The sequence below is a fragment of the Oncorhynchus mykiss genome, chromosome 3 (assembly GCF_013265735.2).
Source record: "Oncorhynchus mykiss isolate Arlee chromosome 3, USDA_OmykA_1.1, whole genome shotgun sequence".
Lineage (NCBI taxonomy): Eukaryota > Metazoa > Chordata > Actinopteri > Salmoniformes > Salmonidae > Oncorhynchus > Oncorhynchus mykiss.
Window position 1 is genome coordinate 25,596,369 of NC_048567.1, and position 12,879 is coordinate 25,609,247.

At 43.7% G+C, this 12,879-nt stretch overlaps 1 protein-coding gene across 2 annotated transcripts in view; it reads right to left on the reverse strand.

Moving 5' to 3' along the window:
• Nucleotides 1–335: 335 nt before the first annotated feature.
• LOC110515569 (zinc finger protein 385D) overlaps nt 336–12,879 on the reverse strand; it is a 46,795-nt gene continuing 34,251 nt past the window's right edge. For both annotated transcript variants that reach the window (XM_036973300.1, XM_036973309.1), the window contains exons 5-8: nt 4,208–4,558; nt 3,761–3,942; nt 2,635–2,736; nt 336–1,855 (exon numbers count right to left, since the gene is read on the reverse strand). In XM_036973300.1, coding sequence (XP_036829195.1) covers nt 1,610–1,855; nt 2,635–2,736; nt 3,761–3,942; nt 4,208–4,558 — 881 coding nt within the window. In that variant the 3' untranslated portion in view covers nt 336–1,609. The remainder of the gene's footprint in view (nt 1,856–2,634; nt 2,737–3,760; nt 3,943–4,207; nt 4,559–12,879) is intronic.

Here is a 12,879-nt window from a genome sequence, read left to right on the forward strand (position 1 = left end):
ATTTTTATTTTTTTGTTGTTGCTTTTAGGTCTTCATTTAACGTTAGGGTTAGGTAAAACATCAGATTGTATTACTTTGTGGCTGTGCCAGCTAGTGATCACTCTGCAGAGCTGCCTCCAGAACAAGATTCATGACAAAAAACTCAGCAAGCAAGCTGAGAGCTTTCAATTGTGGTGTATGTCTCTATGACACTATGCCATGCAGGAGAGTGTGCATTTGACATTTGAGTCATTTAGCAGACGCCCTTATCCAGAGTGACTTACGGTAGTGCATACACTCTTCTACATGCATGTGCAACGGTACAGTCCCATTGGTGAATTGTAGGATCAAGAAAGTTAACAAAGTAAGACTCTTTTATTTGAAATGGTTCATCTTTTACACATTAACAGATATTATACACAAGCCTTAGTGGTCCCTTGAGCCCATGACGTGGTCATTCAGAATGGTTATTGGGTGTCAGCTGGGATGGCTTTAAGGTGGAGGGTAAGGTCACACACAAACACCCATATACACTCACACACATACGCACACACACAAAGAAACAAACACTTACACACTAACAGACACCTACACGTAATGCAAGAGGAACTACAACACATACTCTAGCCATCTAATGCACTGTAGACATCAACAGAGAGGGGACTTAAAGTGCAAACAGCAAAAGAGGAGATCCTTACCAGTCTTTTTTTACAAACATGAGTGATAGCTACCTCCACTGAAGCAATGATCTTAGTGCGCCACTATCTTTACAAATATGATATCCCTATAGCACAATTATAGCTCAAACGGTGCCTTGTATTAGACAGAAATGACACTGCATAGTTCACCGGTTTGTCTTATACATTATTGCAGTACAATATAAGTCCTGTTCTTGGGTATGATTCATGGGTAAGAGAATGGCACATGAACGTGGGTGGCTGTGTGGGTACTACTAAGTATTAGCTACTATAGGAGGGGATTGTGATGAGTCAATGACTCAGTGAAGATGGGCGAGTAGATTCGACAGGGTGGTCCTACAGTAATGATGAGACCGGCCTGTAGTCCAGTTAAACAGGAGATGCAGGGTTAATGCTGTAGAGCAGTAGTAATCCAAATGGAATAGAGTGGGCAGTAGTCCAGATGTAATGCTTCAGGTTGACTGTAGTCCACATCTTTTGGTGAAGATGGTAGTCTTCAGAGGATACACACCAGGACGAATATCAGAATATCGGCTATTATTTCCCCACGATTCTACATGTTGGATCGTTCACACCCAGCAGGTGATCGCTAACACACCGCGGCCATCTGTTTATTTTAGCCGTTATTCGTTCCGGTGTGGTTCTTCTCTGAATGTAGGGGGAACAGCAGAGGGAAGGGGGACGCTGATCAATTCTGGGCCATTGATGGGATCCTTGTGAAATCCATAACGGGAGGTCTGGCCAGCCCAGTAGGGTTTATCTGTCAGTATGGGTTAAACAATTCCTCTGTGCCTATTATCCCCATATTCTGGTGAAGGTGGCCTGTGGTCCAAATGTATAGAGGGACAAGCAGAGGGAAGGGGACTCTGGTTCATAATAACTTCCGTGGCATGTCCGTCATGGGAAGTCCATAGAGTCTATAGGGTTGTGAGTCAGTAGGGGGCAAACAGTAACTGTGTATGGGAGGTCCTGACAGGCCCGGGGGCGGGGCGGAGCAGGGCAGCAGGGAGGGTCTGTGTCTGAAAAAGGGTGGGGCCACGGGAGGGAGCGTGGGTGGAGCGGAGGCCGGGGAAGGCCGAGCCCATAGCTGCTGCTGCTGATGCCAATGCTGCCAGGTGAGCGGGCATTATCTGGGTTATCTGAGGTTGGCACAACTCCTTCCCCACTGTCAGCTTCACCTGGAGAGTGAGAGTGAGAGAGATAGAGAAAGAGAGAGTGCGAGAGAGAGAGACAGAGAGAGAGAGGCAGAGAGAGAGAGCGAGAGCGAGAGAGACAGAGAGAGAGAGACAGAGTGAGTGAGAGGGAGAGCGAGAGAGAGAGAACAAAAACTAAATCAGTGTCTGAGAGTATGGGTTTGAAGGTCAGTGGAGCCCTTTGAAATCGTCTTCTGTATTAGCGATAGGGTAATGGAGCTTCCTCTGAACACCAAGATGGAAATTGTTATGTGCTGTCAATCAACTGACTCATGTATTCTAACCTACTGGGAGGAATCTTTGCTCTTTCCATATAAAAGTGTCTCCTCTGGGTTAATACAGTTGAAGATGGGATTTAGAGGAGTCATTTCCCACAGATTGTCAACCCCTGGGCCTGGTCGCAAGTTATCTCTGTCTGCCACTTTATGAGACCCATGATGGAAACTTGACTTTTCCCTCACTTTTTTCTGCCATTTGGCCCCAAATGAATCCCCAATACATTACACCTTTAGCATGCTGGTCTCAGACCTTCATTTTTACTAGGCCTGTAAAGTCACAAACCGTATCAACTTCATATCCAGGGGCTATTGAATAAACAAATCATGAAGAACACTGTTTTAGATGACAAAACAAGAGAAAGAGATACCCTCAATCGTGTCTCTCACATCTTGGTGACATAGATTTGTGTAGTAGAGACTTTCTGATTGTTTAGGTGATTCCTATGATTCTGTATTTTGTCAGTATTGAGACAAGGAGGGACTTACTGGTTGTGTGGCCTGGCCTTTCGGGAGTTTACTGTAGGGACTGTATTTGGGTTTGGCCGGTTTGCCTGCCGCTCGGTCTTTGTGACGTCTGCTGCTGATGTGCTGGAGGAGTGTTGGAGAGGACAGTAAGGTTATATAGTAAGAAAGAGAGTGACTACAAGTGATTTTTCCTAGATTTATTTAAACCTCTACAGGATCGGTGGGTCCCCTGCTTGGACGGTTGAGCTAACGTAGGCTAATGTGATTAGCATTGGTTGTAAGTAACAAGAACATTTCACAGGACACAGACATATCTGATATTGTCACAAAGCTTAAATTATTATTAATCAAACTGCACTGTCCAATTTACAGTAGCTATTACAGTGAAAGAATACCATGCTGTTGTTTGAGGAGAGTGCACAGTTATGAACTTGAAAATGTATTAATAAACCAATTATGCCCATTTGGGCAGTCCTGATACAACATTTTGAACAGAAATGCAGACATATTCTCCTACATTAATTTAACATTTCCACAAACGTCAAAGTGTTTCCTTTCAAACGGTAGCAAGAATATGCATACCCTTGCTTCAGGTCCCGAGCTACAGGCAGGTAGATTTGGGTATGTAATTTTAGGGGAAATTTGAAAAAAAGGACCAGATCCTTAAGAGTTAAGGGGGCTCTAAACGACCAAGGAGGACAGAACACCACTAATTGATTTGGAAGGGTTGTCAGCCGTAGAGGTACAAGAAAATTGCCAGTAAATGCAATATGTCAAAATTGCGTGATCAATGCGGCACTCTAAAAGTCCAAATATATATATAAAAAAACTTGAAGACATGTTCCATTCATCCAGTTTTGAAAGCCTACCTACTAATTTGTTTCTATTCATTTAGTGTAATCATTGCTTGAAAACTGTTTTCTGTCATTTCAAGGTTATATTACGTAGGCTTTGTAATCATTTCCAATTAGACACTACTTCAACAAACTCAAGAGAGACAGATACAGCTATACCACTGATAAGAAACATGACATTTTAAATATAGTGAATTCAAACAATTTCCATGAACCAAATTCACAATGTTCACTCATGGAACTGTGGTAATATACCATGGCTAATGTTCATGTAACACCCTGGTGTATCCCACCTGTTTTAGCTGTGTCTCGGAGTTGACGTGCACATCGCAGATCTCACAGTGAAATGTTTTGTTCTGCAGGCCCGTGGCTGCCTTGGTGGGCGGAGCTAGCTTGCTCTTGACCCCTGGCCGGGGGAAGGACTTGATGGAGCCCACACCACTCCTGGCCTCTAGCATGGTCTTGTGCTTCGTACCTGGATGATAAAATAGGAAAAAGTGAGCCACAATAAGGTCTTTCAAGCATTTGCATCCACAGTCCTTTGCCAATATTATGAAACAGTATTGAGAGGCACTGACATTATTTGCCAATGAATAGACCCTACCAATCAATTGATGGACATGATTGGCTGTGTTATTCACATTTACAGAAGAGTGAACTCTATTTAAGAGCTGCTATACAGGGTTAGCGATCGAGCCCCTCAGGGACAGGAGACCCTGAGAGGTGGGCAGATCTCTCACCGCTGTTATGAGCCTCCAGTTGGGATGCCGAGTTGACGGCCATCTTGCAGAGCGAGCAGTAGAGCAGACGCCTGGCTTTCTCTTCCTCCGTCTCCGGGTCTGTCTCAGCCTCTTGCTCCTCCTCCATGTCTGGTTCTATAGGTGAGCTGGGTTTGGGCGAGGCCCGGTCGTCCCATCCTGTAGCTGAGGTAGTCTCTGTCCCTGTGGATGAGTTGGGACTCGATGCCAGCGTAGGTGCCAGGGGTGGTAACATTGATGTCATGGGTGCCAGGGATGATGCCAGGGATCCCAGGGTTGGAGCCAGTGTGAGCACAGGAGATAGTGGTAGCGGCGATGCACCTGGAAAGCCATCTGCAGAGGGCGATAGATATGCTTTTTCAGCAGGGAAGGTAAATTAACATGTTACAAGACGACTACTGCACCAAAAATAATTGTCTCATGTAGAGAGATCAAAGTCATCCATGGATCAATAAGATCTGATGAGAGAAACAACACAAGTCGTTATAAAAAAAATACAGTGAACTGGCTCCTCATTTACCAAAATGACATTTTAGTCTCGGCAGCATCCCCTGATCGATGTCAATTCCTCTCAGTTCTCTCTACTGCAATGACACAGAGTGAAGATCGGCAGCCAAGGGAGCGAATCAATAGTGAATTATGTCGTGCTATTTTAGCGAACCACTATGTATGGCTCTTATTTATCCCAGTAGACGTGTCAGAGAAGCACAATAATGATGGGAGTTACAACATCACTAGACACACATTTATCACAGTCCAAGAACAAGCAATTCATTCACTTTCTGCTATTAAGGTGATTTTGAGAGCAGCCGTTAGTTTTGGTATGTAATTACAAACACAAAAAATGCTTTCATTTATTAGTGTTGATGAACGTAAAAGAATGAATGTGATTTGTGACAATTTAATGTCGTTGAGTATTGATCAATCTTCCAGTGCATGAATTATAATTGCTTATTCCATAAGATCTCAATTGAATTATTCGAAGACTTTGCATGAAGTTTCACATGACCATTGCTGAATCTTTTAACCATACCACGTGGTTAAACTCTTAGACTATCGATACCGACAGAAGAAGAACAAGTCTTTGAGATTAATTACTAGTCTGCAGCTAGGAATTCAGTATCATTGAACACGAAGAACGACAACCGCCGAAACATTCATTCTATAGCGAAACTAATGAATGTCACTCTGAACAATCCACTCTAACCACAACCGAGAGGGAGAGAGACAGACAATTCTACAAAAGAAACTTTTCACCAGCGATCAAGACGACACACTGAGCGTAAATATATATATTGATTGCAATTGTTCCCGAATGAGTGAGCAAGGATTAGCATTTCAGTTGTTATAATTATCACTCTGTAGTCGACCCCCACTTCCCTTTTGTCTAACAAGCCGCAATGCCGGTTTAGCCCACTAGGGCACATTCTTCTATAATTTCTTGTAACCACATTTACCTTGTTTGTTTGTTTGTTTATGCATTTCTGTGAATTACTTAGTTAGTAATAAATAAATGATTTAAGACAATTGATGTATGGATGACTCATAGTGAAGACTGGGTTCGTGCAGATAACCACCAATTTATGACGTTTGGAATGAGACTAATGTGAGGTAAAGTAAATAATTATTGATCAGATCAAATATCTGAAAAGTTATTTTAGGAAATTATAACTTTGTAATCTGAATATTTTTCCTTGGTGCCCCGACTTCCTAGTTAATTACAGTTACATGATTAATCAGTTGATCGCGTAATACTAATTACAGAGAATCTTTGATAAAAACTAAAAGTCTTCAATTTAATGATAGTAAAGACACGACATCACCATAATTAGCATTTGGGTGAATCTTTAATTGGATAGTAATTGATGGTGGGCTTCACATTGTCACCGTTGAATACTGTTTATGCTAAGAGGAAAACAATAACAGTGCCCTCACCCCCCTGCAATTATCATCCAGCTACTCCCAGACTTCTCTTGAGTGCCAGGTATCAAAACACCCCGCAGTCACACTAAGCCAATCACTCAATCAAAGCCAACTCACTAGAGACCAAGAGCTGTCGACCTACCTCCTTCTGCGGGCAGGTTTTCAGCACAAGATAATGATTTGATTTGTCCTTGAAAAGCAGGGTTAAATGTGTTTTTGTAGTTTGTCTGTCAACATACATGTATTGTGCTTGCATGCGCACATGTGTGTCTCTATACATGTGCTTTTGAGTATGTACTCTCTCTATGTACCCTGTGTTTTTGTGGTGAGTATACACAGTATGTTATATTTACAGAATGTGTGTGATTGTGTACTGTTCACACACAAGCACGGATGTGACTCTTCGTTGCTTCATCTTTTAAACAGGAAATCCCATTTCAGTGACACACCTCCATTTCAATCAAGGGCGGCCTGTTCAAAAGGCAATGTAGGCACATGCATGTGTCTGTTCTTGTATTGCAGTGCACTCATGTTCCATAACGCCATTAAAAGCGCCATTTGCCTTTCGCGAGCAGGTGATTATAGTGTACTTGGCTGGCCTAAAACGCCCTCTACTCTGGGAAGGCTCCAGTAATCCATATCCCCACTCGCTGTGACCTAACTGGCTCTGTTAAGAACTCAATCACCTCTCATTAATGAAGGTAATGACTGTGATCAATCTAGAGAGGCGGCGGGTGGGGACTGACAGCTATGGGCTAAGAGAGGAGGGGGGGAGGGGGGGTAGTGAGGGAGAGAAAGAGAGAAAAGGGAAGATAAAGGGTAATAGAGTAAATAAGGAAAGGAGTAAGGAGACGGAACAAGAGTGTGAAGAGGGAAAGAGAGATTGGAGAGGAAGCAACAGTGAGAGAGAAGGAGGGAATGAAAAATACAGTATGTGAAAGAAAGGAAGAGGAGGGAGTGCAAGGGCCCTAGAAGGAAAGGGGGAGGAGAGGAGATCAAATCAAAAGAGGGACACAATTAAAGAGAGAGAGAGAGAGAGAGAGGGAAAGAGAGTGGATGCCACAAAGAAAGAGGGAATTCGATTGGGGAAAAGAGACAGCTATCATGACCCTCTTGGAGAGCTCCCCATCTTTTTCGTCATCTGTTTCTGTTTACCCCCCAATTTTGATCTTGTCTCATCGCTGCAGCTCCCCAACGGGTTTGGGAGAAGCAAAGGTGGAGTCATGCGTCCTCCAAACATGACCCGCCTAACCGCGCTCCTTAACATCCGCACCAATGTGTCAGAGGAAACACCGTTCAACTGACGACCGGGGTCAGCCTGCAGGCACTCGGCCCACCACAAGGAATCGCTAGGGCGCGATGAGCCAAGTAAGCCCCCTTGGCCAAACCCTCCCCTAACCTGGATGACGCTGTGCATCGTCCTATGTGACTCCTGGCCACGGCCAGTTGTGGAACAGCCCGGGAACTAACCAGGGTCTGTAGTAATGCCTTGCCTTAGACGCCACTCGGGAGGCCCACGTCACCTGTTTCTATACCTCTATAGCTCTCAGTTTGCCAAGGGATTTCCTTTGGCGATAGAGCAGAAATGCTCTTCTCAAATCCTTACACTCTCGTTAGGCTTCCAGGCAATCACAGAGCGCCCCATGATATCTGATTACCTTTCTCAATGATGCTGGATTAAGCGCTTTAATTAAAATGATTGAGCCCCATTATATGCCACCATGATTTAAAGGACAGAAACCCCTCAAGGCCCTGCAGTTGTGAGGCATTCTTTCCTTTGATACAGAAGTGTATTTATAATGGTAGTGATTATCATTTGGATAACAGAGCAAAATTATCTTTGAGATATTTCACAGCAAGGGTCAAAGATCTTACGTTGACTCATTCAGCCCCTCCTTCCTCATTGGAATTCATTCTCCAGACAAAATCCTTTTGAAAAGTTTCTACAGCTTTAAACCTCCTCAGAACTTCTCATAAATGAGGGTATTTACAGTAAATCATAGTTCCACGCAAGTGAAAAGCAGGTTTCATGCACAGAGTCATCAGCTTTGCCACTTTGTGATGCATGTCTGTGTGTAAGGGCGTTTTCCAACTCAGTGCGTACAGATTTGGATCTTTGAATTCCTCGTTGGTTAGGAGACGTGCATGGGGAGCTTTAGTGGTTAACTGATGGCTGAACAAGCCTAAGCTAGCCCCCATGTCCCATGCCTTTTCTATTGTGCAGCTGCTGTCAGTGCAGGCATGGCTCCCCTGACAATCTGCTCCTTAATAGCTAATATCAGGGTACATTTCCTCAGGCACTGGACTGGAACAGAGAGATGGTGACTGCGTTATGGGCAACTCTTCTCTTTCTTAGCCACGTGCATGCACACACATGCACACATACGCAGACAGACACCCCCACACACAGCTTGACAAGCAGTGGCTAAGTCATTGGCTAATCTATACAATCTCACTGTGGTCAGCTGTCAATTCGAAGCCACACACAAGTTCACAAGTCTAAAACACACACACACACACACACACACACACACACACACACACACACACACACACATCCTCAAAATGCATACAGAAAATACATGAACTCACATGTACACAGAATGTGTGTTATAATGGCTCTTTGGCAGAAGTGTTGCATCAACACTGAGAGCCCACTATCAAGAGAGACTGCAGTTCCTCTCCCCATTCCTCATATCTGCTCTCCGTAGCCATTTCTCTTCCCTGACCTCTGCTTTTCATTAGAGGAGCTCAAGGGCACTGATATACCGCTAAATACTTCAGCCCTAAAGATAATGTGGCGTTTACCCGCCTCGCCAATTAATTTCCCTGACATCTGAGCACATTAATATTCATTACCCAACGCCACTTTTGACAAACGGATGCTCCCACGCTTTGTAGACACGACAGTGAGGTGGAGGAGAAACCTGCTTGTTTTGTTTTGGGAGGTCAGTGATGAAAATGATTTATGGCTATTTGTTCCTTTCCCGGTACAGTGTTTAATGGTCTGTCTTTGAGACCTTTCAGGGTCTTATTTTTAAACATTATTTTGTGAACAATATTTTCCACATAGTGAGATGTGGGCTTGCTCTTGAAACACACCTATGAGTGAGCTCTGGACTGCATTTCTTTAACAAATGCAAAAATATTAAAAGATATACTGGCTGAATAAACTAAAGCTTGTTTTGGAATTCACTAGGTGTGTACCAGACTGAAGGGTGATATCACTATCGCTCTCGCTAAAGGGGGTTTCAATGAAGAAAACATGAGGAGGACCAACACATACATTGACGAAATCCCCCATTGTGGAGCAAACGTTATATTAAAAAGTTACCTGGTATACTCTACCTTCACAACTCCAATCAAACTTTATTTGTCACATGCGCCGAATACAACCGGTGCAGACCTTACTGTGAAATGCTTACCTACAAGCCCTTAACCAACAATGCAGTTCAAGAAAGAGTTAAGAAAATATTTACCAAATAAGCTAAAGTAAAAAATGATAAAAAGTAACACAATGAGGAATTACGTGACCCTTGAACGAGAAGGCCGCATGAACTAAGAGCTCAGCACAAATAGATTCCAATTCCTAATCTTACCTCCACTTCCTGTTTAAACTCATTTAGCTTTAGTCAAAAAGTCATGGCGGCTACAAAAGGCAACATTACAGGTAACATTTTAACCCGGACTCGAGTATTAGCGGCGGAAAAAGCCTCCAAGAAGCAGCTAGCTTCAGAAAAAGCTAGCGCCATTAGCCAGGAGCAAGAGGACCCTTTCCCCCTCGAGGCCCAACGAATGCCAACCTCGCACTCTGTCGAAGACATCCTTTCTGAGTTGGGATCCCAACGTACAGAACTCAACATTAAATTAGATGCCATTAACTCTCAGCTCAGTGCAATAGGAGGCAAGGTGTCAATCCTGGAAAATGCTTTGCCTGACATCAACAACAAGATAACCATAAACGTGGGGCGCCTGGACGAGGCAGAGAGGCGAATCCTATCCATGGAAAACTTATTGACCGACGCCATGGAAACAATAGCATATGCTAAAAAGAAAATAGAGCATCTGGAAGAGAAAACAGAGGACCTGGAAAACAGGGGGCGAAGGAATAATTGTGTTCTATTAAATCTGGGCGAAAAAGAAGAGGGAAACATGCCACTGATCCGCTACCTGCAAGACAAACTTCCCGAGTGGCTCCAGCTGTCCACTGACAGGCCCATAGAACTCAAGAGAGCTCACCGAGCACTGAGGCCCCCACCAGCAACCAGACAACCACCGCGCCCAATCACCATACGTTTCCTGAGATTCACCGACAAGGAACGAGCCCTACAGGCAGCGAAAATCAACACCATTACAGTGGGAAAAGCCAAACTCACTTTACACCAGGACCTGTCAGCTGGAATACGCCGGAAGTGCTGAGAGTTTGACGAGTTGAAGAAATACTCCATTGACCGAGGCATCCTTAGGAGATTCAAATACCCAAACGAGCTCAGGATTCTTCAGCAAGGAGCCCTGCGACACTTCAAAACTCCCGAAGAGGCAAAACGTTTTTTGAAAGACAATCCTGGTCAATGAGAAATGGACCAATGACTAAATACGACTACTGAGGGGGTAAGACAACATATAGCCGATATCCAAAGACCCACCCGCCCCGCTAAATGTCATTATAGCCGTCTAATCTATATTTATTTTCCTTTAGCTGAGAGGGATGGGCTCTATAGCCTAACCTAGGCCTATTCTATAGCCTAACCTAGGCCTATTCTATAGCCTAACCTCGGCCTATTCTATAGCCTAACCTAGGCCTATTCTATAGCCTAACCTAGGCCTATTCTATAGCCTAACCTAGGCCTATTCTATAGCCTAACCTAGGCCTACTAACGTTTCAGCCTACTTTTATTTCCCTTTTTTCCGTTGCTATTATTACTTGTGGTTCCCTATGTCCCTTGGGGGAGGTATATGTAGGCTGGGCTATTGATTTTATTTTCTCCCTCTTTTAATGTGGTCTGGACGGGGGCTACGTTGTCACTTACTCAATGTGGGCGGAGAGGAGAGGATGAGGCATTTCTTTGTTGGGGAGGGGGAGACGTTGTGTGTTGCTAACTGTTCCCGTTTTTTTTTTTTTTTTTTTTTTTTCGGAACACAGAAATTGAGACTGAGCGGGGGGGGGGGGGGGGACATGCCGAACATGCCAAACTCCGCAGAGCTTGGGTGGGACAGGTGTATTTCTCATATTTCATATCAAACAGTAGAGGTACAGCCATACTTATCCATAAGAATGTTCAATTCATAATTGACAAAACATATCTGATCCGGAGGGGAGATTTATTTTGATAACTGGGTCACTGTATGGACAACCAATTACTATCTTAAACATATACGCCCCTAACACAGATACTCCTGCTTTAATGCCAAAAAATGATAACCCTGTTCAAAGAGTATTGTGTTTCCTTTGGCGTGGTGGCCGGAGATTTTAATTGTATCCTTAACCCAACCCTAGACAAATCATCTCAAGTCCCCACCACAAATCCTAGATCTGCAAAGATGTTGAACTCTCTTACTAAAGAGATGGGACTGATAGATATCTGGAGAGAGAATAATAGCTCATCTATGGACTATACATACTACTCTAATGTCCATAACACCTACTCCCGTATAGATTACATTTTTATCCCAAACAGTATCATATATTCAGCCACGTGTACAATCGGACCCATAGCACTTTCAGATCACGCCTTTGTCCACCTCTGCTTTGACCTCTGCAAAAACATCCCGAGATCAAAGAGCTGGAAATTCAACACCTCCATGTTATCAAACGAAGCGTTTCATACATTGGTAACTACATGGATAGACGACTACACACAAGACAACAAAGATTGTCCTGTTTCTCCGGCCACAATGTGGGATGCTGCCAAAGCCACACTAAGAGGTAATCTAATAGCATATGCTTCCTCTAAGAAAAAAGCAATGGAAGCACACAGGCTAGATCTTGAGAGGGAGCTAGAATGCTGTGAAAGAGTACATAAACAATCCCCAGACAGCATCTCCTGGAGTCAACTTAAAGCAGCCAAAGCCAAACTGAATTTGGACTATACTTGGGAGATTTAAAATAAGTTTTCTTTACTAAACAGAAATACCATGAGTATAGCAATAGGCCGAGTAGATTGCTTGCTTGCCGATTTAAAAAAGAGCAGTCAGAGCGTACAATCACGGCTATCCGAGGACGAGGTCACATATGACCCAAAAAATATCAATTTAACTTTTCATGATTTTTACTGCAAACTATACACCTCTTAGAGAAAACACACAGAGGCAGAACTCCACTTCTTCCTAGAGGGACTCTCGCTACCTAAACTATCAGATACCGACCAAGAAGATCTCAACTCCCCCTTCACTCCTGAGGAGATCCTGGAGGCAATTACCTCCATGCCACCTAACAAATCCCCAGGCCCAGATGGATTCCCCAGAGAGTTCTGCAAAGCTTTTTGGCCCCAGCTCAGCCCTATTTTCATGCCAATGCTGGATGATTTTTGCAAAAACTGAGTTCTCCCAGACTCAATGCACACAGCTCGCATTACAGTGTTGCTCAAAAAAGACAAGGACCCTCTATCCTGCTCGTCCTTCTGGCCCATAAGCGTGTTGGATTTCGACTACAAAATAATTACCAAATTGCTCGCAAAAGACTAAACACTCTTCTTAACAAAATAATAAAAGCATACCAAACTGGATTTATT